A 27,921-nucleotide genomic window follows, 5' to 3' on the forward strand; every position below is an offset into this window, starting at 1 on the left:
GAGGGAGCCTTGAGGGAATAGCCATATTTCTGGAAAAGACTTTAAATAGTAGATTCCTTACCTTAGAATACTTCTCAGGCATCAGAGTGGATCTGGAAATTCTTATGCAGTACCTCACCATGCCAGAAAGTGGTGCCAACGGTACAGCGTCTGTCGTCTGTGCCAGATGTGACATGACAGGTGCCTATATAGGCGCCACCCTAGCCTGCTCACATCAATTTCTTCACTTCTGCACCAACACTCACGGATCCGAAGACCTTCCTCAGTCTTTTTTTTACCACACTTTCTCAACTTTTGTCAAGCCCTTTTTCAAACATTGTACCATTGCGCTAAGAACATGTCCTCTTCAAAACCCATGGTTTTTAAACCTTGCTGGGGCTGTTAGTCAGATGTCTGTGACCGACCCACATTTGGTTTGCCTCTGGTGCTTGGGGTCCAACCACGACTTCAAGTCTTGTCAGGACTGTCGAGTGATCATGGTGATTGTGGAGAGGTGATTGAATCTTCTGGTGGCGTATCAATTCAAGATTAAGCATTGATCCCGCTCCCGGGGGTGGTCTAGGTCTTGAAGCTCTAGAAGTTGTTCGCCCCCAGCTGTTCAGCCACAAAATCAAAGTAGAAAAAGTAGAAGCGCCACACCAATTCCCTGAATCCTTCCAAGTTCCAAGAAGTTGTACAGGCCGTTCTTGTTTATCTATAGCTCGCTTCTCCACCCCGCCTGTGGAGGTGGTGCCAACCCCTCCTCCGTGGCTCCACGATTTTCGGGGAGCCGTGCATCTCCAGCCTAAGTTAAACATTTCTTTGCAGCCACAGCCTGTATTTTTGCCCCTCTGACTCTCTGGCGCGCCGCTGGCCCCACGTAACCAAGAGGTGCTCCACCTGGATTGCCATCTGGTGTTTCTTCCCGGGTGCCAGCTGGACCCTCTAGATCTGTACCCGGATCCGGACCGATTCCGGTTTCGTGCCACATTCCTTCTCCATTGCCTATGCCTATGGTGGGACAGTGTACATTTGCACTACCGGCGCCACCGACACTGCACGATGGAGATCCAGTTGTTCTTTCCTCCTCCGAGACATATGTAGACTGAGCTGCAATCAATTCAAATATTTAAATTGTTTATTCAGCAGAAAAAAAGGGCATAAAAGATATGAAGACTGAGCTACAATCAAGCGAGCAGCTACCTTTTAGAACATTTGAGGAGGTACCTGATAATGGGATCCCTAACCCTAGCGATAACATTACCCAGTCATTCTAGAGGCAACACATCGCTGGATACGGGATTGGTCTCCCAACATGGTTTGACCATCTAAGAAAGTGATCCTTTTCAGTGGTGATGAATAGGGTGACGGAAGTCCTTGACATCAGCTCCTCTCAATGGAAGTTAAGACTAACGTCATAACAGAGGTCCTTCAGCCAGTGCAGAACCATTGCTTCCATTCAGTGAAGCCCTCCGGTATGTCCTCCGGGGAGCTTGGGCGAAGCCATATTCAGGAGTCCCAGTGAACCGCCAGATAGCTCACTGCCATGGACCTGACTTTTGGGGCCCCCACATTCCCCACGCAGCATCCCAGCCCAGAGAGTTTAATGGTGCAACTCTCCATGGTGACATTGAGTTCTACTGCATTCCCCCACAACCCCTCTTGATAGTCTATGCTTCTAGAAAAGTTGGGGAAGACCATATTTTCCTCCACAATTTTGTGATTGCGCTCTGTCAACACTGTGTGGCTCTTGGGAAGATATTCTTATGCCCTGCGGATTTGGTAGACCGTATGCTCTGGAGGAAGCTAGAGCAATCCTAATGTATTTAATGATGGATGGCAGGAATGCCGCCCAGTTTACCATCAGATGTGGCTTAGACACCACACCACTTTTGGCAGGGCTATGAGCTGTACAGTGGCTAGTAGGTGCCACGTTTGGCTAATGTCAACCGGCTTTTCAGGGGTTGTACAGGCAAGCCTTTATGCAACTGCCTTTGAATGGCTACCGCTGTTTGTTGAGAAGTCAGATGCTGCGCTAGAGTGCTGTAAGGCCAGCAGCAGAGTTTCTCCTCGCTCCCTTGGGTTATGACCCCCACTCACCTACCGCTGCATTGTTTGCCCCTTCCATGGCTACAGCAGAGGGTCCCGAGCGGTCAATACCAACCGTATTTGGAATTTCAACACGTTTCACAGGTCTGTGAGAAGCAGCTCCCACAGACCTAGGCATCAGCAAGAAACCCACACAGCCCAGTCATCTTGCTGGAGCACCAACATCCAGTAGGAGCGCTAATTCAGTACTTTTGACCGGAATGGAAGAATTTCACCTCAGATGGGTAGTTGTTGCAGATTGTCTGGCGGGGTTCTGCCCTTTTAGCCAAGGAGACCATCGGGGGTTGCTGGCTGCAGAAGTAGGTAGTTGTGGCTATTTCCGCTACCTCCTGGTGCTGAAAATGGACAGAAGTCTCTGCCATATTTTGGATCTCTGCCCTCACAATGCGTTCCTGAGGAAATACAGGTTCAAAATACTCACCTTTGCCCAGGTTCTGTCTGCCATGGACCTCTGAGACTGAATGGTAGCGCTGGACCAGATGCTTATTTTATATCCCCATCTTGCAGGCCCCTTTGGCTAACTGCAATTCATATTCAGTCTTACCCTAACTCGATGAAAGGGTATTGAAAGGAGGCACGCCAGGGCGCATGTTATCCGCCTCCAGACTTTGGCAATCCTTCTACAACCGTTGGGGTTTACTATCAACATGTCAGTCACACCTGACTCCTTCCCAAGTGCTCCGTTTCATCTGAGCTATTCTGGACACAGTGGTATTCTGTGCCTATCTTTCGCCACAGAGTCCAGGACCTTTAGGATATGATACTTCTGCTTCAGGCTCGCTCCTAGATTCCAGTGATACATACTCTGAGGTTGCTGGACCTGATGATCTCCTGCATTCTGCTTGTGATGTAAGTCCTGAAGTATTCGTGAATACAGCACCAGGGCAATCTCTCCAACTGTGTCCAAATTTTAGAGTAGAGTGCATGAAATCTGTAGTGGTGGCTCCTGGATTGCTCTTAGGATGAGATGAGGTGGAGACAATAGTGCTCTGTTCTCCAGCAGAGGCTCATCTTCACATCAAGCTGTTGGGGTTATGAGTCATCAATTTGGCTTTGAAAGCCTTACTAGCATCTATTGAATTTGGGCTGGTGCAAGTGTTCATGGACAACACTACCGTCATTTGGTAGTGCAACAAGCAGGGCGGGGTCGGGTAAGGGCCCCTCTGCTGGGAGTCCTGCACCTTTGGACATGGCTGGAACGTCAGGCTATCTTACTGGCTGTACAACACTTGGCAGGATTTTTAAGCATCAGGGCAAATAAACTCAGTCGTTGATGCCTTGCAGATCACACATGGCATCTGCACCTGGAGGTGGTGAGAGGCATGAATGGGGAGAACCTTGGCTCGATCTATTCGCCATGCTCAGAACGTGCATTGTCAGCACTTTAGTACTTTGGAGTTTACAATGGGGCTCTTGCTCAGAGACTCATTCCTTTTGGAATGGAACTCAGGAGATCTGTGCACCTTTACACCATTACCACTCCGCCCCGAGTCCTCAAGAAGACCAAGACCGAATGGGCACAAGTCATCCTAGTGGCCCCAGACTGGGCCCGGAGAGTATGGTGTTCTGAGCTTCTGGGCATGAGCGTTTGTTGTCCAAACAGTCTGCACCTTTGGGAGGACCTCCTGTTGTAGCAGCAGGTTTGGGTCCTGCATCCCAACCCGTGCACTCTTAGTGCTTGGAGATGGAGCGTCCACAGTTGAGTTTTCGATCTTCCTCTTGAGGTGGTCGATGTTGTTCTGTCAGCCAGGCATCCCTTGACAAAATCAGTGTACACCTGCCATTGGACAGACTTGTGGCTTTGTGTTCTGACAGTTGCATTGACCCAACACATGCCAAATTGTCTGAGGTGTTATTTGTGTTATTGTTAGCCCAGCAAGGCCTTGCTTTGGGCACTGTGGAAGGTTATGTGTCTGCCTTGTTGGTGTTCTTCCGTTTGCCAGATTAGCCTTCCCTTTTAAAGTCACCTGATCAGGCTCTGTTTTTGTAGGTTTACAGCAAGTTTCCACCTTTACCCTTTATTATGCCCCAGTGAGATTTAATGATGAGTTCTGCATTTGAGCCCATGCATAGTTGGCTTGTCAGACTTCTGACCCATAAGACTGTCTTTTTTGTGGCCATTATATTGGTGAGTGAACTGCAGCTTTCTCAGTTTGACCACCATACTCCTCTTTTTACCTAGACAGACTTGTTCTAAGAACGCATACCTCTTTCCTACCCATGTTGTGAGTCCATTTCGCGTTGGTCAGATGATTACCCTTGCCATGTTCTTCATTACCCCCTTAGCCTTCAAAGGAGGAGAGGCTCCGCCGGCAGTTCAGAAGAGAGCCCATGGCTTTTATATAGATCGTACAAAGGATCACTGGCTGGATAATCACCTGTTCATTGGTTTTACCAGAGCAAAGAAAAGGAAAGCGGTTCAGAATAGGACCATCTCTCGGTGGATTGTATTGTGTTTTAAGATTTGCTACACGTTGGCACAGAAGAAGCCACCAAAAGGTTGAGTACTCCCTCCACCAGAGACCAGGCTGTGAACACTGCATTGATATGCGGGATATCTGTTCGTGACATCTGTCAGGCAGCTACAGGGGCGCCACTCCACATGTTCACAAAGCATTATTGGCTGGCCAGTCACATGAGTTGTGGTGGGCATTTCGTCCGCTCAGTTCTGAATTACGTTTTTGTTTTGGTAATTTCACAACCCCTCTGCTGGAGAGGTTATTGCTGTGGTATCTATCTTAAGTTAAGGAATCTGCTGTTAGAAGTTTCTTTCAGAAGAACAAGTTGCTTACCTTTCTGCAACACCTTTTCTGGTAGAGACTCCCATACTGGCCACAATTGTGTTGGAGGTGGCTCAGCATCTGTGGGTTTGGAACCTTTCTGACAAATTGATGTCAGCATGCTGAGGTGGTGCCTATATAGATTCCGCGCATGTGCCATCTGGCGCAGATGACGTCACTGCCAGCTCCACCTACCTGTGCTTGGAGGTATTGCTCAATAATTCTGGGTCCAGTCTGATGCCTGGGAAGTATTCTAAGGTAAGGAATCTATGGTTGTAAACTCTGACAGCCTTCATGCTCTGGTATTCCACTGGCCAGTCAGTCAAGGTGATGGAGGTCTCGCTAGTGCCAATAGATTTCTTTTTTAGGTCTTGCAGAATTAGAAAATAGTTTTTATACTTTCATGTAATTCTTTGCTTCATATGTATCACACGAACTATGTACCATAAAAAGTGAATCTGCCACAATTAAGTGATCTGTACTGATGTTACATCGATTGTGCAGACTACAACCCCTATGAAAACCCACACCTTTTGTACTACCGGACTCAGACATTTAAGCTAATATTTCCTTGTTTAACATTCCGAGATGTAGATACATAAGATTCAACAATCTAATGTGGTGATTTTTTTTTAAATGAAGCTCCTAAGCAAGGGCATACAAACACCCTGGCAGTGAAAGGGTTACGTTGTCTCCAGGTCTCAACCCAGATGACCAGTAGTGGAGTTACATTCTGGAGAGTTTCAGGGTTGTCTGAATCCTCACCTCCCACGATTGGTGCTTTAAAAATCATAATTGCATTACCAACTTGCTTTGTTTTTGAAAATATGCTTTTATAAGGCTAAAGGAAGCAAAGAGCCTTCAGGTGATTATAAAGAGCCACGTTTGTGTACAGAATTCATATCCATTTTAGTATGCATCCTATAACACTGATGTTTTTGTGTCTCAGGTTTTTCAGGTGATGGATGAAAAGAAGCGTCTATATGCTGTGAAGTACGTGAATCTGGAAGAAGCAGACCTGCTGACAATTGAAAGCTATAAGAATGAGATTGACTACTTGATTAAACTACAGTCACATAGTGATAAAATTATTAGACTATATGACTAGTGAGTACATCCCTTTGCCATTTGCTTTTTTCGAAACATTTCAAGTTTGATATTTTTGTATTGATTTTTTTTTTCCAATTATACCTTTCTAGTGAAATCACAGACTATCACATCCGCATGGTAATGGAGTGTGGAAATATTGATCTGAACAGTTGGTTAAGGAAAAAAAAGACAATTAGCCCATGGGAGCGCAAGAGCTACTGGAAAAATATGTTGGAAGCAGTTCACGCAATTCATCAACATGGTATGAAAATAACCAAGTGAACTGTATGTATAAAAAAAATGCATGACCTGATAATACTTACTACTTGATGACATTACTTTTAAAAGGCAAAGATACTATTGTGATTATCTGAAAGCGACACATCAGTGATAGATTACTTACCTTAGAATATCCCCAGGCGCGGATAGTTTTGCTTAGCAGTACCCCTGCGCATCAATAGGTGGCGTCCTGCGGCACCGCCTCCATTACTGGCGTCTTAAACGCCAAGATGACGTCACGGAGACTAATTAGGCGCCACCCATGCGCGCTGACATCAGTTCTTTCTTTTTCCGCGCCAGCAAGAGCAGATCTGGATTCAGCAAGTACCTTAGTCACTTTTCGACTACTTTTGGGACTTTTGTCTCCCCTCTTTTTTCTCCTAGTGCACGTAGGGATGCCTGGCTTTGTCCTGTGGGGCCTGCCTCCTTAGTATGTCTGCGGTGGACCACCACAATGTTTGCCTCTACTGCCTAGAGACTGATTACGACTCCCGGGACTGTCGAGCCATGGCCAGAATTTGAATGCACGCCGGCGCAGGGCTGCAAGAAGCACTGTGTGCTCATAGATTGGTTCCCTCTAGCGGCTGGAGGGCCGCACCGCAGTGGCCCCAGGTGGCGTAGGGCATATGCCAGAGTAACAGCGACCACAGATGAGCGACTAGCTCTCCCATGACCGCACAGTAGTAACACTACAATAGCAATGTAACAGGCACCAAAAATACCACATGAACACTCAATGAAAGACAAATTAAGGCCAATAGGCCAGAAACACGTAACTCTTCTGGAGCAGTGAAGAAAGAGGAGGTGGCAACATCGACCGGAGACAATCAAGGGGCCCTGGCCTTATCTTATTTGACAGTGCATATTGTTGAAATGCTGACTTCTCCCCCTCGGGATTATGGGAATGTAAGTCCTTTTTTGTTTTCTTTAAATGGTTTCTGTTAATAAAGTACAGAAAGTACAGTGTAATCCTCGCCTCTGATCCAGACATCGAATTGTCAGTTTTATACATGAGTGTCTATGTATGACTGCTATCTCAACTCCTTTGCAATCCTTCCTATCAATGCACTTTATAGAGAAATTAGGGGTGACAACGTTTAACAGTGGTTTCTGTCAAAAAAGTGATGTCTGTATCATGTAATTCATTGTGTTTTGTTGCTGACTTGCATTTGTGAAGCATTCATTATGTTTGATTTATTGTTTTCCATGTTTTTGACGTGTAGGATTGGTATAGAGATGAGTTGATTTGGAGTTCTCCTTGATTTTCGGGTTTCACTTTGTCTGAAATTACTTGTGTACAGGTATGATGGAGTTCTCTAGTTTAAGGGCTATTGTAGTTGTAGTCTTGTTTGACTTGAGGAGGCTGTCTAATTCTTAGTGGTTTACCCTGTTTCTGGGGCCTCTGTATGCTGGCATGCATAGGTATGGTTGGCCAGGGGGACTTGAGAGTATTGTTGATGGTGGTTTGGTCTATAGCTTTTTGGGCTCTGGGCTCTTGTGTGGAATTATAGTTGATGGGTTTCAGGTTAGTTTTATTGAAGCTAGTGGTTGTCAAGTTCTTTATTTCTATCCCTAGGTGTTTCCTTTTTTTTTCTTCACTTTTTGCTAGGGTCATTGTAATCTCTTTTGGCAGGGCAATAGGGTAAGGGTTACGATCAGAATTAGGGAAAGGATAGTGTAGATGTGGCATCGGTATTGTTTTTTTTATTAAAGACCTTTATTGATAGCAAAGCCATTGACACCACCAAGATTTTACATATTCAAAGTGCACTATGTCATACATTGTAATAAGCATGCTAGCAGTGAAGGAGAAAAACCGTACACAGCCTTTTTGCCGACATCCCGGGGGCCTGGCGGCGTGGTGATGTATCGTTAGCCTAGTATAACCGAGTGCAGTGTCTCTCCACAAGCAGCTTATTGGAGCAGTGTGTCAACTGGCAATCCCCTACTGCAATCGCGGCCAAAAGGTCTTGTATCGAATTAAGGTGAATAGAACTACCCCAATGAAACTCCCACCCCTCCCCCCAGAGTGTGTCTGTGGGACTGCCAACCCTGTCTAGTCATGTGTATCCCAAGGTGTACCCGCCCTGCGTCCCGTGTCTCCCTACCACTAAGGAATGTCCCCCCCCCCCCATGCTTCCCCCAGCCGCACCTTAGAGTCGGAACCTCATAGCAGCCCCCACCCATCTCGGAACTCGCCCCAATCTCCTCCCCTCGGGATAGAAATGCATGTGTTCAAACCTCTACTCCCCCACCCGGTCCTGGAGTTCAACCGCTTCGGAAGTATCAGAGTCGCCATCCTCCCCCTTCTGCAGGTGTTCCTTATAAAGATCCCAGAAATTCTTGGGCCTACTCCTGGGCGGTAACAGGTTGCTGTATAGTTCTGTTTGGGTGCAGCAGTACTGTAGGTCCCGCAGCCATCTCGTTTTGGCAGGTAGGGGCCCTCGCATCCAGCAGGTCGCCACCACCCTCCTAGCCAACAGTAAGGCCATGTCCACCAGCCGGCGCAGGGAAGGGGCCAATGGCTTAGAGTAACCAAGGAGCGCAAGCGCCGGAGTGCGGGGCAATGTCTCCCCCAGTATCTTGTCAAGTTCGGCAAATACCTCCCCCCAGAATGCTTGTATCCCAGGACAAAGCCACGCCAAATGGAAGAAGTCCGCCACCAATGTTCGGCAACGCTTGCACTCCGCAGTGGGGCGAAGGCCATAGCGGTGCAGTCGTTCAGGGGTATAGTACACCCGCTGTAGGAATTTGAGATGCACCAGCCTGTGCCTGCCGTTCAGGGAAATCTTGCGCGTGCTGGAGCAGCAGTATCGCCACATAAAGTCGTCTATGGGGGTTTGCAAATCGTCCTGCCAGGCCGCTCTAGCCTTAGAGGGTTGTAGGCGCTGACGCACCACTCCCAACCTGTTGACCTGTGAAATTAGCTTTGCGGATGATGTGGATTTAATTATGTTCGAGGCATGTGGGCTGCTGAATTCATATCTGTGCATAGACCGCCACCTAGTGTTGGGTCCGGATGATTGCACATTGTTGTCCTGGAAGAGTCTTCGAAGTATCACGAGATAGGTGGCTCCTCCCCTGGACTACAGTGCGCATGGGCATCGCCTCCATCCCCAGATTGTTTTTTTCCGCCATTGGGTTCGGATGTGTTTCGGTTCCCTCTGTCGGAACCGATAGTTGTTCAACTTCTACTCGAGACCAAAGGGTCTTTAGGCTGGGCGTCGGTATAGTTGCGTACGGGTTTTCTGACTCTCAGCTCCGATCTCTTGCTGCCCTTCCACGTGCTTTCGGCGCGGACGGGCCTACACTACACCCTTTGCTATGGAGCGGACTCCATTCAAAAAGTGTCCGCTGTGTCACTCAAAATATTCACACCTCGACGTGCACCCTGTGTGCAATACCTGCTTGTCGCCGGATCACCGCGAAGACACCTGTATGGCGTGTTCGAAGTTCCGAAGCAAGAAGACTTTGAAGATTCGCCGGGCCAATCGGCTCCAGGCTCAATTATCGGCTTCGGCGCCCCCACCAGATGACATTTTCCAGGAATCTGTCGAGGGAGAAGACGACGTGCGAGGGTCGGACTCTGGCCCCGCGTCCGAGGAGGAGACCTACGACGCGGGTGAGGAGGACTTTGACGAAGTCTCCGACGAGGTAGGGGACGACGATCAGGCTTGTGCCACGATGGGAGATAGCTCAGAGGAGGAGCATCCCCAACCAGACTCAGGGGTTATTCCCCTTCATACGGCCCAGGTCGAGGGATCGCCTTCGGGCCTTACCCAAGATCTAACTATGAGTCCTACGTCCCCGCCTCCGGGCCCGGTCACGGACATTTCTAAGCCATTACTTATGGTGAAGAAAACGAAAGTGAAGCCAACTGGTCACGCACCCTCGGATGCGAAACCGAAACTGAAAGTGACGTTGGTAAAGAAGGTTCTGGAGGCGTCAACTTCCAAGAAAACCAAAATGGCCGACTTGAAGAGCCACGCCAAAATGGCCGACCCGAAGCCCTCGGGGTCGGCGCCGAAGGCGAAGGCCTCCGACGCGGCCGCGTCGGCGCCGAAAGGGGTCGGGGACCCGAAGACGGTTCCGAAGAAGTGTCAGGGCGACGACGCGCATAGGCATGGGGCGTCGGCCCCGAAGAAAGTGCCTACCGGCGATCAGGCTCTCGAAGATGACGTGTCGCTCGAGCCGGTTCAGCCCTCGGCAACCTTTACGAAGAAAGTGGGGGAATCCTTACAGCGGATCCGAAAGTCCACTGTGGTTCCCGCTCAGGACACTGTAGTGCCTACGCTCACGCCTAAGCCTACTAAAGAGCAAACGCCTATTCGTTTCACCCTTCCACCCAAGTCGGCGCCGAAGGCCTTCGCGCCGAAACAGGGCGGACATTCAAGGGAGGTGTTGACGCCGAAAGCTGCCTTGGTGGTGTCGAAGCTTCGGCTCCAGCCGCTTGCGGTAGAGGAACGTCGTGAGGTCATCATCGACGCCAACACCGGGAAACTGTCGCTCCTCAAACGAAAAATCACGACGGAGCCGGCGTTGGAACCTTTTAAGATCCCGCTCAAAAACAAGAAGTACTCTGCGGACTCTTCGGCTCTGGTGGAACCTGTGTCCCCACAGGCCTTGGAACACTCGCCAACGCATTCCCCCGCAGCCGATGCGGACGAGGTTGATGCCGAGTACAACTATCCTGCGTACTCGGATCCGGAGGAGGAGCATGTGCCTTGGGCCGCTGGAGGCGACACAGAAGACCCGCAGTCGGGTCAGGACACTCAACTTTTCGCCGCCAAGACGTCCCCGACAGAGGACTCGGCGGCCTTCAATGCTTTAATAGAGAGAGCTGCGGCGAATCACGACGTCGAGCTGCACTCGGACCCCGTGGATGCGGACTTCTTATTCGACACCTTCTCGGTAGCCGAAAAGCAAGTCAAAACGCTACCGATGCTAAAAAGGGGTGCTGAAACATGCACCGGAGGTTTTCAAAGAGCCCACCCGGGCGCGGGTGGTCAACCCTCGCATCGACAGGAAATATAAGGCAGCGCCCACGGATCCCACTTATATCAAGGGACACTTGCCATTGGACTCCTTGGTTGTTTCCAACGCTCGGAAGAGCGCGAATTCTCAGACTTCTGGTGACGCTCCTCCCCCAGACAAAGAGTCCAAGATCTTTGAGGCCTCAGGCAAACGCATTGCTGCACAGGCAGCTAACATCTGGAGAATATCTAACACCCAAGCCCTGCTTGCACGTTATGATAGGGCCCATTATGACACATTAGAGGCCATTCTGCAACACTTGCCTGACCAATACAAGGAGGCAGGAGAGATGCTCATTCAGGAGGGTAAACTCATTACAAATGCATCCATCAAATGTGCCCTAGACGTGGCAGACACAGCCTCCAGAGCTATCAATACAAGTGTGTTACTTAGACGCCATGCCTGGCTTAGAATTTCGGGGTTCAAACCCGACATCCAAACCACGATATTGAGTCAAACAGTGAATCCTGACCATCTGTTTGGCCCTGAGGTGGATGCCTCCCTAGAAAAGATGAAAAAGGATACCGAAACTGCCAAGTCAATGGGGGCTTTACAAAGTCAGCAGTTTCGGGGTGGTTCCTTTCGACGCTCAAATTCAAAAGGCACCTCACGGGGACAGGCATCTCAGGCCACACAATACTACAAGGGTAACACCCAGCCCTCGTATAACAACAAGGGTAGAGGTGGTTACAGAGGCAATAATATCAAAGGCAGGGGACGTGGAAACAATGGCTCCAGGTCCACCACCACCAACAAGCAGTGACGTCTTGTCACTGCCCCCCGATCACACAACACCGGTCGGGGGGAGACTCAAGCAGTTCCTGCCAGCGTGGAGGTCCATCACCACGGACAGGTGGGTGAGGTCTCTTATCCAGTACGGGTACTGTCTAGAGCTTACGTCCATTCCACCGGACATACCGCCAAGAAGCCGTCCTATGTCCGGCGAGCACTTGACCTTGTTGCAGCAAGAAGTTCTAGTTATGCTGCAAAAAGGGGCGATAGAGCTCGTTCCATTGCAAGAGCGGGGAACGGGTTTACTCCCTGTATTTTTTGATCCCCAAAAAGGACGGATCACTCAGGCCGATCCTGGACCTCAGGCCCCTGAACTGGTACATCCTCTCGGAGCACTTCCATATGCTCACGTTGCAGCAGGTGCTTCCCCTGCTTCAACAAGGGGACTTTCTGGCTACGCTGGATCTGAAGGATGCCTATTTTCATATTCCCCTGCATCCTTCCCACAGGAAGTATCTCAGATTCACAATCTTAGGCCAGCATTACCAGTTCAGAGTCCTGCCGTTCGGGGTCACCACGGCACCAAGGGTATTTACAAAATGCCTGGCGACTGTGGCGGCGCATCTCCGTCGCCAGCACATCCACGTCTATCCATACCTGGACGACTGGCTCATTCAAGCAAAAACAGAACGGCAGTGCGTAGACCACGTGTCACGCACCATTCATCTCCTGCACGATCTGGGATTCTCTCTGAACTACCCAAAGTCCCATCTCCAGCCCGCCCACGTGCGACAGTATCTGGGCGCGACAATCGACACTCTGGCAGCCACTGCGCAGCCGAATTCAGTGAGAATCGCCAGTATCCAGGCGCTGATCCAACGATTCAGACCCCAACACTCGCTTCCCGCGAAGGTGTTCATGCAGTTGATAGGCATGATGGCCTCCTGCATCTCCATTGTCCCGCACGCGAGACTACATATGCGTCCGCTTCAGGAGTGCCTAGCACGTCAGTGGACTCAGGCTCATGGGCAACTGACAGACCTAGTGTTGGTGAGCGGTCGGGCATACAACTCTCTGCATTGGTGGAATCCACAAAACCTTTGCAAGGGCCGACCTTTCCAAGAGCCTGTCCCACAGATTATCCTGACGACGGACGCCTCTCTCCAGGGATGGGGAGCGCATGTACTCCATTACACTGTGCAGGGACTATGGACACTACAGCAAAGGAAGATGCACATCAATGTGTTGGAACTGATGGCAATCTTCATGGCCTTAAAGGCGTTCAAAGTACATCTGTGCAACAAGGTCGTGTTGATCCGGACGGACAACATGACGGCCATGTACTACATCCAGAAACAGGGAGGCACACACTCTCCACAGCTGTCTCATCTGGCTCAGAGCATGTGGAAGTGGGCCATTCAGAGGAACATCTTCCTCATGGCAGAGCACCTCCCGGGCAAGGACAATCAGATGGCAGATCTGCTCAGCAGGCACAGCCATCAGATGCACGAGTGGGAGATACATCCATCAGTACTCCAACCGTACTTCCAAAGGTGGGGTCATCCAGAGATAGACCTGTTCGCCACAAAGGAGAACGCAAAATGCCAAAGCTTCGCCGCCAGGTTCCCACACCCCCAATCACAGGGCAATGCGATGTGGATGAACTGGTCAGGCAGATTTGCGTACGCTTTTCCCCCAGCACCTCTGATACCGCTGGTGGCACGCAAGCTCAGGCAACACTCGATGACGCTCATCCTGGTTGCTCCAACATGGGCTCGCCAACCATGGTACACCACGTTTCTGGAACTCTCCGTGGTACCGCATCAAAGGCTTCATCTCACTCCCAGCCTTCTGACGCAGAGCCATGGCGACATTCAGCACCCAGATCCGCAACAGCTCAACCTGGCGATCTGGCTCCTGAAGTCCTAGAGTTTGGCTACCTCAATCTTCCTCCCGATTGCATGGACATCATTCGAGAGGCAAGGAAGCCCACTACTAGAGCTTGTTATGCGGCTAAATGGAAGAGGTTTGTCGTCTACTGTGTGAACCACGACATTGACCCGCTAGATGCTTCCATTCAAAACATCATATGTTACCTTTTTCACCTGTATCGGTGTAATCTAGCGTACTCTTCCATCCGCATTCACCTGTCTGCTATGGCAGCATACCTCCAGAACAGGCAGCACCTGTCACTCTTTAAGGTCCCTGCTATCAAGGCCTTTCTGGAAGGACTCAAAAGGGTCATTCCACCAAGGACTCCACCAGCTCCAGAATGGAACCTCAATGTGGTTCTTACAAGGCTGATGGGTCCTCCCTTTGAGCCACTGCACTCTTGTGAGCTCCAGTTTTTAACTTGGAAGGTTGCGTTCTTAGTAGCAATTACATCGCTACGGAGGGTTAGCGAACTGCAGGCGCTCACCATCCAAGAACCTTTCTTCCAGGTACATGCTAACAGGGTGGTGCTCCGCACTAACCCTAAATTCTTACCCAAAGTGGTCTCACAATTCCACATGAACCAAACAATTGAGTTGCCGGTGTTTTTCCAAAACCCAGAGACGCTGGCGGAGCGCATGCTCCACACCCTTGATGTGAAAAGGGCCTTGATGTACTATGTGGACAGGACGAAAGATTTCCGCAAAACCAAACAACTTTTTGTTGCTTTTGCCACACAACACAAGGGAAACGCTATCTCCAAAGCGGGGATTGCTAGATGGATAGTAAAGTGCATTCAGATCTGTTACGCTAAAGCTAAGCGCACTCTCACTATCCCACCGAGGGCCCACTCCACTAGGAAGTTAGGGGCCTCTATGGCTTTCCTAGGTAACATTCCCTTAGAAGATATCTGTAGAGCAGCCACATGGTCTACCACACATACTTTCACTAAGCACTACTGTGTAGACGTGCATTCCAAACAGCAGGCAGCTGTTGGTCAGGCTGTTCTAAAAACGCTTTTTCAGACTGCTGCAGCTGGCACGGGCGGCCGCCGTTAATGGAGGGACCGCTATGTATTCTATGCACAGATATGAATTCAGCAGCCCACATGCCTCGAACTGCAAATGCTACTTACCAGTATGCATCTGTTCTTGGCATGTAGGGCTGCTGACATTCATATCGCCCGCCCTCCTCCCCGGCGCCTGTAGCAGCTGCAGTATTTATTCATACAAACACATATGCTCATAGCATGGTCATCACTCACATTCTTCACTCCATCTCTGCCAATGGCTAAAAACAATCTGGGGATGGAGGCGATGCCCATGCGCACTGTAGTCCAGGGGAGGAGCCACCTATCTCGTGATACTTCGAAGACTCTTCCAGGACAACAATGTGCAATCATCCGGACCCAACACTAGGTGGCGGTCTATGCACAGATATGAATGTCAGCAGCCCTACATGCCAAGAACAGATGCATACTGGTAAGTAGCATTTGCAATAGGTCAGTTCCGGGATCTCCTCGGGCTCCTCCATGTCAGAGCCCAGTATTTCCCGGAACGCAGAGCGGAGTCTGTGATATTGGAATTTCTGTAGCAAGGAAGGGCCCGACTCCGTGGTAGCGAGTTGGTCCCAGGTTTTCAGTATGCCATCAGAGAACAAGTCCTCCATCCTTACTATGCCGAGGGCCTGCAGGGCCTTAACTACTCCTCTCTCTCCCAACGGGTCCAGCCAGAGGGCCCATTCTACAGGCATCAATGGGGAGTACAGAAGGGCGCAGCCGCGGGAACGCATCAGGGAGTTCCAGGCATGATTGGTCGCTTTAAAAGAGTCCATCCGGCCAATCGACCGATCCGTGGGCAGGCAAATAGTGGCAGGCAGAGGGAGCGGGTCCGCAAACAACCGCTCCAGTATGAGGTGCGGAGTGCGTGCGTCACCGTGAATCCACGAGTGCAGGTGCGATGCCTGCGCAACTCGGTAGTAGCGTTCTAGATCCGGAGCTCCCAAGCCCCCATCTCACAAGGGAGAGTCAGGATCGTCCATCGGACTCTAGGTTGCTTGTCACCCCAGGCCAGCCGGATCATGACTTGGGTAAGTTGTTTAAAGAATGCTTTCGACAGAACCACAGGTAAGTTGAGGAAAAGGAACAGGAATCGGGGAAGCACTATCATTTTCATTTTAGCGATCCTGCCCAGAAGGGAGAGCGGAAGTTTGGTCCAGGCATCGACATCATCGACCAATTTATTATATGCCACTCCGTAATTGTCCCGAACTAGGACCTCGGGATCTGTGTGTAGGCGGATGCCCAAATAGCGGACTGAGTCAGAGTACCACTGTAGCGGGTACTCCATAGCGAACGGTTGAGTCACCGGGGTGAGAGGAAAAGCAATGGACTTATCCCAGTTCACCCTCAAGCCCGAGAGCGAGCCAAAGCGGACCACTTCACGGAGAACCGCGGCCAGATTAGTTTCCGCGTTCCGGACATACAATAACGTATCATCTGCATAAGTCGAAATCCCTATCTTGTAGGTGGGAAAACTTATACCCTCCAGACTGTGGTACTCCCGTATGGCGCATGCGAGGGGCTCCGCAACCAAAGCGTAGAGCAACGGCGACAGGGGGCAGCCTTGCCGAGTGCCTCTACCAATGTAAATCGGTTCCGACACTCTGTCGCCCAGCCGTAGTCTGGCAGAGGGCCGATGGTACAGCGCCCCAATCCTCTGCAGGAATGGCTCGCCTAGGCCCAACTTTCGCAGTACCCTCACCATGAAAGGCCACTCAACCGAGTCGAATGCCTTTTCCATGTCAAGGAAGATTGCCAGCGCGCTGTTCTCCTGCTTGACATGTTGCATTGTGCCCAGTACAGTGCGTATGTTATAAGTTAAATTTCTGCACGGGACAAACCCGGACTGCTCCGGGGCGACAAGCTCTGGGACCAATAAAGCCAGCCGATTGGCCAGGACCTTGGCATAAATCTCTGCATCTACGTTCAGCAGGCTGAGCGGCATGTACGAGCCGCAAAGGTCCGGTGGTTTCCCTGGCTTAGGTATTGTGATGAGCAACGCTTCACGCATGGTGTGCGGCATTTCGCCATCCTCGCAGATAGCGTCGAAGAGGACAACCAAGTGCGGGAGCAAAATGTCTTTAAAGGCTTTATAAAAGCTGACCGTGAGTCCGTCCGAACCCGGCGCGCTACCCGATCTCATGCTCGCGAGAGCCTCCAGTATTTCGTCTTGGTGAAAGGGGGCCATCAAAAATTCCCTATCCGAGTTTTTGAGGAACGGCATTGCAATGTGGTCTAAATAATCTTCCATTTCGCCCTCCACTCCCTGCGTCTTGGACTGATATAGCTCTGCATAATATCTTCTAAAGGTCCCTAGTATCTGTTCCTCGTCCGAGACCATGTCACCCTCCGTGGTCCTCAGCTCCTCAACAACCAGAGGCCGGCGAGAGCCCCGAACCATGCGCGCCAGCAATGCGCCTGGCCTATCCCCCTCACCATACACTCGGGCAGTGGCGTACTTGCCCATATAAAGAATCTCTCTGTCTGCCAGAACCTGAAACTCGGACAGGAGCTAGGTGAGCGCCGGGCCATCTGCAGTGCTATGTGTCGACAGTTGCCTAGCCTCCAGTTCCGCTATTCTAGTCTCCAACGCCGTGAGTTCCCGCCTGATGGAGCGTAGCACACTGGAGTACTTTGACATAGCCACACCCCTGATGTACACCTTAAAAGCCTCCCAAATTGTGAAGAAGTCGTCGACCGAGCCTACGTTAGTTGTGAAGTATTGTTCTATATCGTCCGCAAGCTCCCCCCGGAAGGCGTCCTCTAGCAGCGCAAAAGGGGGGAACCTCCATGTGAAGGCCGGGATCCCCTTTCTGGCAGTTGAAAGGTGCAGGAGAATGGGGGAGTGGTCCGAGAGTGTGCGTGGAAGAACCTCGCATGCGCTGATACTACCAAGGACCGGGGGAGATGCCAACCAGTAATCTATCCTGGTGTGCACATTGTGGAAGGCCGAATAGTGCGTGAAGCCGCCTTTCGTGGGGTGCTTGTCCCTCCAAACATCCACCAGGTCTAATTTAGTCATCTCGGCCTTCATATGTGTGGCCGAAGCCACCGGGCGCCGAACGGGACCTGCGGAACGGTCCAAGGATGGGTCGAATACAAAGTTAAAATCCCCCCCCCCCCACAGCATCCCAGGCTGAGCATGTGACCTACAAAGGGCAGACAGAGTCGCATAGAATTCTGGGTGATCGTAATTGGGGACATAAACGTTTACTACCAGTAGATCAAGGCCCTTACCCACACACCTAGCCAGGACGTATCTGCCCTCCGTGTCAGCGAGTACCGGGATCAACTTATGTTGTGATGTGGGATTGGCCCAGATGAGCACCCCCCAGGCGTGTGTCGTGAAGCCTGCAGCAACTATGTTCCCCGCCAAACCCCTAGATTGTAACATCCTGCTGGTGCATGGCAAGTGCGTTTCCTGTAATAAGGCCAGATCGACGTGATGTCTATGGAGATAGCCGAGGACCTTCCTCAGTTTACGAAAGTCGTTCAAACCCCGCACATTCCAGGTCATCAAGTTCAGCCTATTCGGGGCACTTGTGGGTACATTCAGTGCAGCACTAGACATTGCATGGGCTCATGTGTGTATAAGCAGCAGGGGTGAGCAAGACAGGACACAGCAGTACATTTGATCTCATTATCGCCAGCCGGCTTTTCCAAACAGGTACAGTACCACATAACAGTCCACACTCAGTACGAACAAACCCCCAAAACAACCCAAGGCAACAACCCCCCCCCCAATTGTCCAGTCCCTCAACCCCACCCCTTGAACCCCCGCCCACCCACAGCCGACCACCCCCAACCAGGTCAGACAGGTCCCAAAGATCCCCCCCATCAACCCTCAGGTAGTAGAGTATTCGTCAGTTCAATACCAACCCCTTGGAGACTAACACAACCAAAGGCACCGGGGCAGAGCGCGCCAAAATAGTACAACACCGCAAACTGTACCAATGAAACGGTCTGATCAGCGCCTCCTTCACGCCCCACTTGTGGGTCAGTGCCCTTCGAATAGCAAGTATAACAGCCCTCTCACACCCCTACCAGCCCCCCCAACGATGCAACAGTGATCCGGTCCTCCTCCCCTCAGCGACAACGACCTCCTCACCAGTAGTATGTGAGGCATATATCCGAACAGCGTATCCGCCGCCTTACCAACTAGTACCAGCAGTACTCATGTAGACCATACTCTTCTCTTCTCTCATGGCGTCTCAGCGGTACCAGGTTGCAGTGTCCCCCACACGTTAAAGTGTTCCAAACCTCACTACAAGGCCCTCTAGTCCTGTTCATCCAGATTCGATGTCGAGCCGGCGTCGTCCTCCTGGCTATGCCTAGCCTCCTTTCGCTCCCGCGTCCAGGTCTTTAGGGATTTCTGGAGTTCTTTAGGGTCCGTAAAGAAATACGACCGCCCTCCCGTGTTGATGCGAAGCTTGGCAGGGTACAGCATCGCGTAGTCCAGGCCCAGAGTACGGAGTTGCTTTTTATACGGCGCGAACTTCCGTCTCTCTTCCTGCACTTTGGCCGTAAAGTCCGGGTAGAGGGAGATGTCCATACCCTCATGTTGTAGCTTGCCCTTCTCCCTCGCCAAGCGCAAAGCTGTGTCTCTGTCACGGTAGTTGAGGAGTTTCGCGATAATGGGGCGAGGAGGCGCGCCAGGCTGCAGTTGTGGGCCCAACGTGCGGTGCGCTCGTTCCACTATGAACATGGGGGAAAAAACCTCCTCTCCGAGTAGCAGCTTCAGCAGCTTTTCTACAAAGAGTTCCATCTTCCCCGTCTGCGTAGTTTCCGCCACGCCTGTGATACGGATGTTGGGCCTGCGTGAGCGCGCCTCCAAGTCCTCTGTTTTATCACGTATAACTTGCAAAAGTCTATCAAACTGCTTTCTATCTTTGTCCCACTCTGTCTGGGCTTCTTCAGCTTCGGTGAGTCGACGTTCCACCATGTCCAGGCGCTCCGCGTGTTTGTCCACTCTCTCCGCCATGCGGTCCATTCGGTATGACAAAGCGTCTATCTTAGTTCCCACAGACGCAATGCTATCCTGGATGCCCTTTTCCATTGCGGCTAGCATGTCTCGGAGCTCCGTGGATGCCGGGGCTGTCGCTGTGGCTCCCTTCGGGGATGACTCCGGTGCCGCCGCTTCAGGCCCTTTCGGTCGGCGCCGTTCAAAGGAGAGCTTCGCCTGGGCAGCGTCGTTTTTCCCCATTGTTTGTCCCTGTCGCGGAGGGGCCCAAAACCAGGGGGCGTCTCGCCAGCAGCAGGCCGCAGGGGCAATACAGAAGTCACTTCAGCCTGCGATTTACTGCCACCAGCTATCAAGTCCGGGCCGGAGGCCCGATGCAGCCAAGATGGCGCCCGTTATGGCGGACGAATCACTTCCGATCACTTCGGCAAGACCCGCACCCGTCCGGCCCAGGGTATAGTTAGGTCTACAATGCCAGCACCGGTCAACGTCTCACCACCATGGCGGGAGGGCGCTGAGATAGCAGTTCACCGCAGTGGGGATCCAGACCGGCAGTCGTACCGTTGTGGCGATCGCTCCTCCTCGTGGTTCGGGAGCTCAGTGTCCTCTCTGCCGTTGGCCCTCCAATGGGGAGGACAAGCCGTTCAGACGTGGGGCAATCGCAGACAAATGGGGAGAGGTCGCCCCAGCCAGGGATAAATCCAAATGTTAGTGCGGTCGGAGATCAGCCCGACCACTCCCAGCGCTGAGGCCGCACGTCCGGCGATGTCACCCGGCCACCTCTCCAGGATAGTGCGCGGCTTCAGGCCCAGTCCTCCTCGGCCGAGTCGCGAGGGGCCGCACTCCAGCAGGCTCGGAGAGTCTCACCAGCAAACGTCCCAAAAGGTCCCCAAATGAAGCTAGGGGTGCCAACAGGTGTTCGAGAGCCCGCTATGGCATATAGGGCACGATTAAGGATAGATTATCAGGATTATTCCGGGGCTAGGCGAGGAGCCGAGAGCTCACGCGTCCGCCATCGACGCCGGCTAGCTCCGCCCCCCGTGGCATCGGTATTGTTATGTTTCATATAGGTACCCTAATATATGCCTGGGTAACATCATACCCTTTCACCTACATTACCTCCCCTCCCCTACACTACACAGTAACAAGCCTTTTAAGATTGAACCTTTACCTAGTTCTAGTCCTGGGCGCAGAAGGAGGGTTTCCCTGAATAGCGTTCTAGGACTTCTTCTTTAGACTGACACAGTATGAATTAATATTCATAAGGGTTCTTGGAAACCAGTAAGGGGCTATATCCACCTCCATAATATCTACGGACGAGGTTCATCTCATACGTCCTCCCCAAACCCAACAATGGCTAATAATAATAATACAGTCATTTATTGAGCGCGAACAGCTACCTCCAAGGAGGTGTCTCGGCGCTAGAGCGACAAGTGATGCACGGGAGACAGGCAACAATCAAGACTTATCTAATTAAGCCCAGTTAAAAAGCCAGGTTTTAACTGCCTTCCTAAATTGTGTTTCAGAAGATATCTGGTGCAAGGAGTCATGGAAAGGAATTCAACAGTTTGGACGCCCCAAACATAAAAGATCTGCAACACAGCCGGGTTTTCTTCACTCGAGGAGTGCATAGTAGTTTCTGGGAGCTGGATCTCTGAGCACCCGACTGCGTGTAGACACCCAACCTCTGTTTCAGATACAAAGGGCACGATCCGTGAAATGCCCGAAATGCAGGGGTTAAGGCCTTCAATTTGATTCTCTTGACTACCGGAAGCCAATGTAGTTCTCTAATATATTTGAGAGATGTGTTACCGAAAAGGAACACGTTTGAATAATCTTGCAGCCGCATTTTGGACCATTTGAAGTTTCTTTACTATTTAGGCCGGTAAGCCGATATAGAGGCTGCTTGCGTAATCCAGGCGGACAGTTACTGTGGCATGGACTACGGTCCTGCGACAGCTCTCAAGCAGCAGATGTATACATTTTTGCAGATTTCTCAAGCTACTGAAGCAGACAGCTGTGACCTGCTGAATTTGGGCACAGAAGGATAAGTCATCCTGCCATTTTACACCCAGATTTTTAGCATAGTCCGCTGGTAGAGGTGGCGGGCTCATTTCCTCAGGCCACCACAGGTCTGCGGCCGGAAGGCTGGGTTTTGCCAAAGAACATCGCTTCAGTTTTATCGGCATTAAAATTAAGTTTGTCTTTGTTCATCCAGCCTGCAATGCCTTTTAAGCAAACTTTAAAGCACTTGAAAGAGTCTTCGGTCTGATCCTTGGATGAAAAGACCAGCTGGGTGTCGTCGGCGTGGAAAATTGTTTTCACACCTCAGTTGTCTATCAAAGTAAATAGAGGAGCCAGATTTATGTTGAACAGCAGCAGACAATACAAGAAACCATGGACAAAGGAACCCCTAGATACTTTTCTGTATAAATACAGCACCTCTTGCTAGTTTTTGTTAGAGGGAACTGAGACTTCCAGATGACAAACTGACCAGAGACGCTGAGGCTCTTGCATGCAGATGCTCCAGCTGACAGTGGTCTAAACATCCCTTGCAGGGTGTCCAACTCGAGACCAGAATGGGGTCCCACACACTCTCACTTCAGATAATGGGGTTAGACTAAACCTAGAGGGATTCTTGGCTTCACACCTACTCACATGCTTGGTACACTTGGGTACATCTAGATAGGCATCGTAGGAGTATGTTCTTTCTTTTATCATGCATTTTATATCCCTGCATGTGTTCATGACTATTGCAAAATGGTAGAACTGTACTATACTTTTATATTCACTGTACTGCTGATCATATATCTGCTACTGTCTTATGGTTGTCGGAGCACATATATGTTACACTAGAAGATATTCTCTCCCCAATTAGCGGCTATTTTAGTGGCACTGTGAGCTAGCTAATGCAAAACAGGCTAACATACGCAGTGGGTGTGCTCAGAGTTAGTCTGCCACCAATCCCACAGTTTGTTCTCCAAACGTGCAGGTCCTGCATGGGTAATATAGAAACTACACGACATGGCACCACCAACTTTGTTTGGGTACTTACTTAACAGCTGGATCTGAGTAGTTCAGTTGTGCTATTCTCAGAGACCCCTACTCACAAAACACCAGAGACGTCTGGAGTGGGTGGGCACAAACTCCGACACAGCTGAGTGGGTGAAAAATCCAATTTATTGGCTGTGGGTTAATCAAACTTGAAGGACGCTGTGTTCCTAAAATTGTGCATAAAACCTTCTTAGTTGCCTTGAGCAAAAACTTTTTTGTTACAAAAATGACTGAGGGTGAAGATAACCCGGTCATGACTAGACGCCTTTCAGTAGGAGAGGAAGTGGTGGATAGAATTCTCATAGCACCTAAATTCAGACATACTATCACCCTGAAACTATTAGACAATGGTTTACAAGCGAGGGGTGGCTTAGTAGCTTTCGTGATTGAGGCACACAAATCAAATAAAGGTATTTTATTCATGGGTTACATTCCTAGCAGATGCACAAACACAGACATTTCGCTACTATACAGATGGAGATGCACCAATGGAATATGGTCCGTTCAAGGACATAGAGATTCCACTCACGTACCAGGAACACCAATACTGATTTAAAAGCGCCCTACCTCACGTAAGTGGAAGAGTAAGGCTTGGTCTGTTAGGAAGACCAGGAGCAACATGGCCAATATTAGCAGGCTACACACCTCATCCTGACATTGATACAATGCCACAAGGGGACTTACTCATCCAAACAAAGATTTAAAAAATCTACAGAAACATGACAGAATTAGTCATGAGGACTTTCACAGTCCAACCAACAATAGTTGCAACAAATGGAACTCAATCTCAGGGTACAGCAACTAAACTTACTTCACAAACATTACACGCAGTAATGGGCAAAATGCCAACGAAATGTGAACAAGTAGGAAAGTGCACCTTTTTGACATGGTTATCCCAACTTTTTGCCCACTGGTACTGCTGTTCTAAACTTGATGTGCACTGGTACAATTCTAAACCGACCAAAGTGCCTGTGCTCTTTCGCTAAAAACTGTACATTTGTTCAATTGTAACCCAATTGGCAAGGACTTTAGCACCTTTGTAAGTCCCTGGTAAATGGTACCTATGGTACCCAGGGCATGGGTACTAAAGAGGGTCCTTATGGGGCGCAGCATGGATTATGCCATCCAAAGGGACCCCCACAAATAACTGCATGTAGACTGCCACTGCAGGATGCGTGAAAGGGCTCATTCTCTTCTGAAAACACGACATTGCTCACTCCGTGTGTGCAATGCTCAAATACACTGCATGTCTTCTATGCAAGTCACTTCTACAGCAAGCCTTCTAGCCCCAAGGCAGGGTGCATTATAATACATGTGAGGCATGTCAGCAGTATGCCCCTGTGATGCCTTGTTCAATACTATGGCATTGCAACTGGTCAAGCAGCCATGTTAAAGGCACAGGCCATTACAGGTTGCCCAGTTACATAATGGCTGCACTGTAAATAATGGTGTTTGGTGTCAAACACCTTGTCTCAATACATTTATACTGATGCCAGTATTATACTTATTGTAACATGCACCCAGGGGCCTCTTAGAGGTGAATACACAAAAGAAATAAGCAACAGTCAAAATAACAAACAACGTTCTTGAGTCTTAAAAAGATATATAGAAGTTTTCTTTAATAGATTCAGTCCTCTACACTTGCAGCCAACGTGTTTTCCCTAAACAGGGCTTCATCAGGGCACTGATAATACCACCAGACAATTCCTAGAATTGTGTAAGGTATTCAGTATAATGGCAGGGTTGTGACATCGCGCCTGAGGATGCTGTCGTTGAGCGCACCCCATCACTGGATGATTTATAAAACTTGGCTAGGGGGCGATTTGATTTTTATTTTCTATAGCTCTCAAAAGGACTGAGGCGTCTTGGCGCTGCTTATACGACAAACTATTGCTGGTTAGTGGTGTTCTATGATTAAGTTTCAAAGAGCCAGGTTTTCAATAATTTCCTAAACAGAATTACATTGGGGATATTTGTTTGATTTAAAGATTTAAATCTAAGGTAGCACATAGGCATTGTTTACCTAGAAGAGTATATGTCTTATGGCCTTGAAGTTCATTGTCTTCAGATATGCTTATGTATGTTTTTGACTTATTGGAAAGCAATAAACAGATTTGAACCATAAATTCGTTTCAGATTTCCTTCCTGAGTGTGTCTCATTTATTGACTAAGTGTTCAACAAATGCTTAACACTGCCCTCTGATAAGCCTAAGCTGCTCCACCACACTACCACAAATAGACTACTTGGGATTATTTATTTAAGCCCTGTAAGCCAATAGGGTAGTCTGTAGTTTTTGGCTGGTGGGCCCTACATTGGCACTACCACATAAGAAGCCAGCTTCCTAGAGTATCATTAGTGGTGAGTCTAGGTCCCATTGGGGTACCATGTGTCTTGAAAGTTGGAGGTCCCGGTGTTGTTGTGCTGGACCATTATTTGCAGTAGGGTCAATTTGAATTGATCCTGTTGGTTGGTGCCTATTGCTCCGTTTGTGTACGTTTTAGCCAGAAATCTTTTGTTGTCTTGTGTGAGTGATTTAGGTTGGGATTCAGGTTAAGCTTGTATGATGTGAACGGGTAAAGCTTTCCCTGTGAAGATTGGTAGGTTGCTTCCTTTTCGCAGGCGATGTCCATGTGTTTGAGTGGATCCTTGGCTCTTTGTCGTATATGGGTTGGAGTGTTGGGAGTTTGATTATATGGATGTGAGTGTGTGTTGTAGAGAGGATGAGTGCCACAGTTGGAGATGGTGGAAGAGATGTGAGTGAGGGGTCAGATAGTTTGGGTTAGAGTAGTTTCTTGTGGGTGGTGCAGGTGTTTGGTGCTGTTCGTTACATTGTTTGGTATATTGATAGTCAATTGGGTATGTTGGGTGGGTTTAGTAATTCTGTTCATCTGAGTCTGCACCATGTTGTGTGATCAAACTAATATAATTTCCTAAGGTGGGGGGGGGATGCCCTGACTGGAAAGCTGGTTTCCTATGGGTGATTTAACCGTGTAGTATAAGTTATGTGTTTGCATAAGACAGAGACTTCTAGCTGCAGATTTCTTACCTTAGAATTATTTCCTAGCATCAGAACTGAATCTGGAAAATTTTCATGAGCAGTACCCATGCACCTGTAGGCCGGCCGTCTGCACCGGATGTGACATGTGTGGCGCCTATTTAGGTGCCACCCCAGCATGCTGACGTCAGTTCTTTTTTTTCCGCATCAGTCAGTGCAGATCCAGAGACATCTCCCCATCCTCAATTTCTGACTAACTTTTTTTGACGTTTTGTCAAGGGTTTATTTTTTTCACCTTCTAATGTAGGAGGGATGTCCTCCTGGAAGTATCATCGTAAGAAGGCTTGAACTTCCTCTTATCCAACAGCCAACGAGCCAAGGTAGCACCTGCATTCGAAGCATGGCTCTGCGGTTGAGCCAGCACGTGGGTAATTTCCGCACTTCCCTGAGGTTCCGGGAGCCGTTGAGACAACTGCTCAGCTTCGAGTTTTACATGGCCATGCGACTCATATTTGAGAGGCCCAATCTCACGGCACACCTTCGGGCCCCTCAGGTTTGGGAGTGCCCCTGCTGGATGAACACCTTTGATGCCGGCACCAGTTGGGCCCTTCAGGATCCATAGATGGATCTGGGCTGGCACCGGTTGTGCCCCCTCGAACTTCCCCAACGCCTATGCCGGCGCTTCTGGCGGCATGCCAATTCTGATCCCCGACTCTGACACAGAGCCAGATCGGCCGCAGCTGACCTAAAATGTGGCGCCAACTGGTGCCTTGCCTTCTATGCAAGAGCCTGGGCCCTAGTCCTATCGGCTAGGACTCTGGTAGGATTGGGAGGGGTCACTGGACCCTGAAGAATACCATACCTTTGAATCTAACATGGACTGGTGTGAGGAATTGGAGGAAGCCAGTGAACTGTTCAGTTATCCAGATACTGGCATTCTTTGCTCTACCGTTGCTACGGAGGAGGAATTGTGCCCTTTGCTATGGTGGTGAGGACAGCTGAGGTACTGGACCCTAACCTGCTCTACATGGCAGTCAAGACTAATGTCTTGACGGAGGAGCTTCACCCGGGAGTGTCTCCTTCAGAACTGCTTCTCTCTTTTAATTAAGTCCTTTCTGATGTCCTGCTTGGGATCTGGCCCAAGCCAAGCTCCTGTGAACTGGGCCAATTCCCAGCTGCCACTGCCCCACTCCAGGGGACCCCCAACTTCCTCACACAACACCGTACTCCGAAGAGCTTGGTGGTCGAAACCTTCATCTCCCATGGTGCTTTCTCTTCTGCACCCCCTGATAGGGAATCCAAGAGGCTGAACATCGTAGGGAAGAGGTTTTCTTCTACCAGCCTGACACTACGGTCAGTAAGCAATGCTTGGCTTTTGGGCCGCCTCTCCCACACTCCGTGGGACATGGTTGTACAAGTGCTGCCGATGGTCCGGGAGGAGGCCCAGCCCGTCCCAGGCTCTAGCTGACGGGAGAGATGCAGCCAAGTTCACCATACGTTATAGACTGGATACCACCGACTTACTGGATAATGTTGTTTCATCGACAGGCCCTGCGGCACCATGCCTGGTTGAAGATGACTGTTTTTTTCTGGGGATGTCCAAGCATCGCTTATGGACATGCTTTTTGATGGCTCCCGTCTCTTTGGAGATGAGGTGGATTTAGCTCTAGAGCGCTTTAAGGACAACAGGGCTTTGGCCAGGTCCTCTGGCCTTTCCATGTCCCTTTGTCACCCCCAATTCACCTTTCGCTCCTTTTGTGGACACGGAAGGGGCATCCAGCTACCTCTGTACCTGCCACAGCGGTGCACAAGGCTCACATCCTCTGCATGACCAAGGATACGCTACCCACAGACCTCCTGGGTCGGTTAGCAAGCAGTCGAGCCAAACCCCACCCCTTCCCCCCTCCCCCCCCCCCC

General features: G+C 50.1%; 1 protein-coding gene across 2 annotated transcripts in view; it reads left to right on the forward strand.

Moving 5' to 3' along the window:
• TTK (TTK protein kinase) overlaps positions 1 to 27,921 on the forward strand; it is an 848,854-nt gene that overhangs the window by 411,220 nt on the left and 409,713 nt on the right. For both annotated transcript variants that reach the window (XM_086926546.1, XM_086926547.1), the window contains exons 15-16: positions 5,818 to 5,975; positions 6,068 to 6,219. In XM_086926546.1, the coding sequence (XP_086782672.1) occupies positions 5,818 to 5,975; positions 6,068 to 6,219 (310 nt within the window). The remainder of the gene's footprint in view (positions 1 to 5,817; positions 5,976 to 6,067; positions 6,220 to 27,921) is intronic.

Source organism: Lissotriton vulgaris, chromosome 6, assembly GCF_964263255.1.
Source record: "Lissotriton vulgaris chromosome 6, aLisVul1.2, whole genome shotgun sequence".
Classification (NCBI taxonomy): Eukaryota; Metazoa; Chordata; class Amphibia; order Caudata; family Salamandridae; genus Lissotriton; species Lissotriton vulgaris.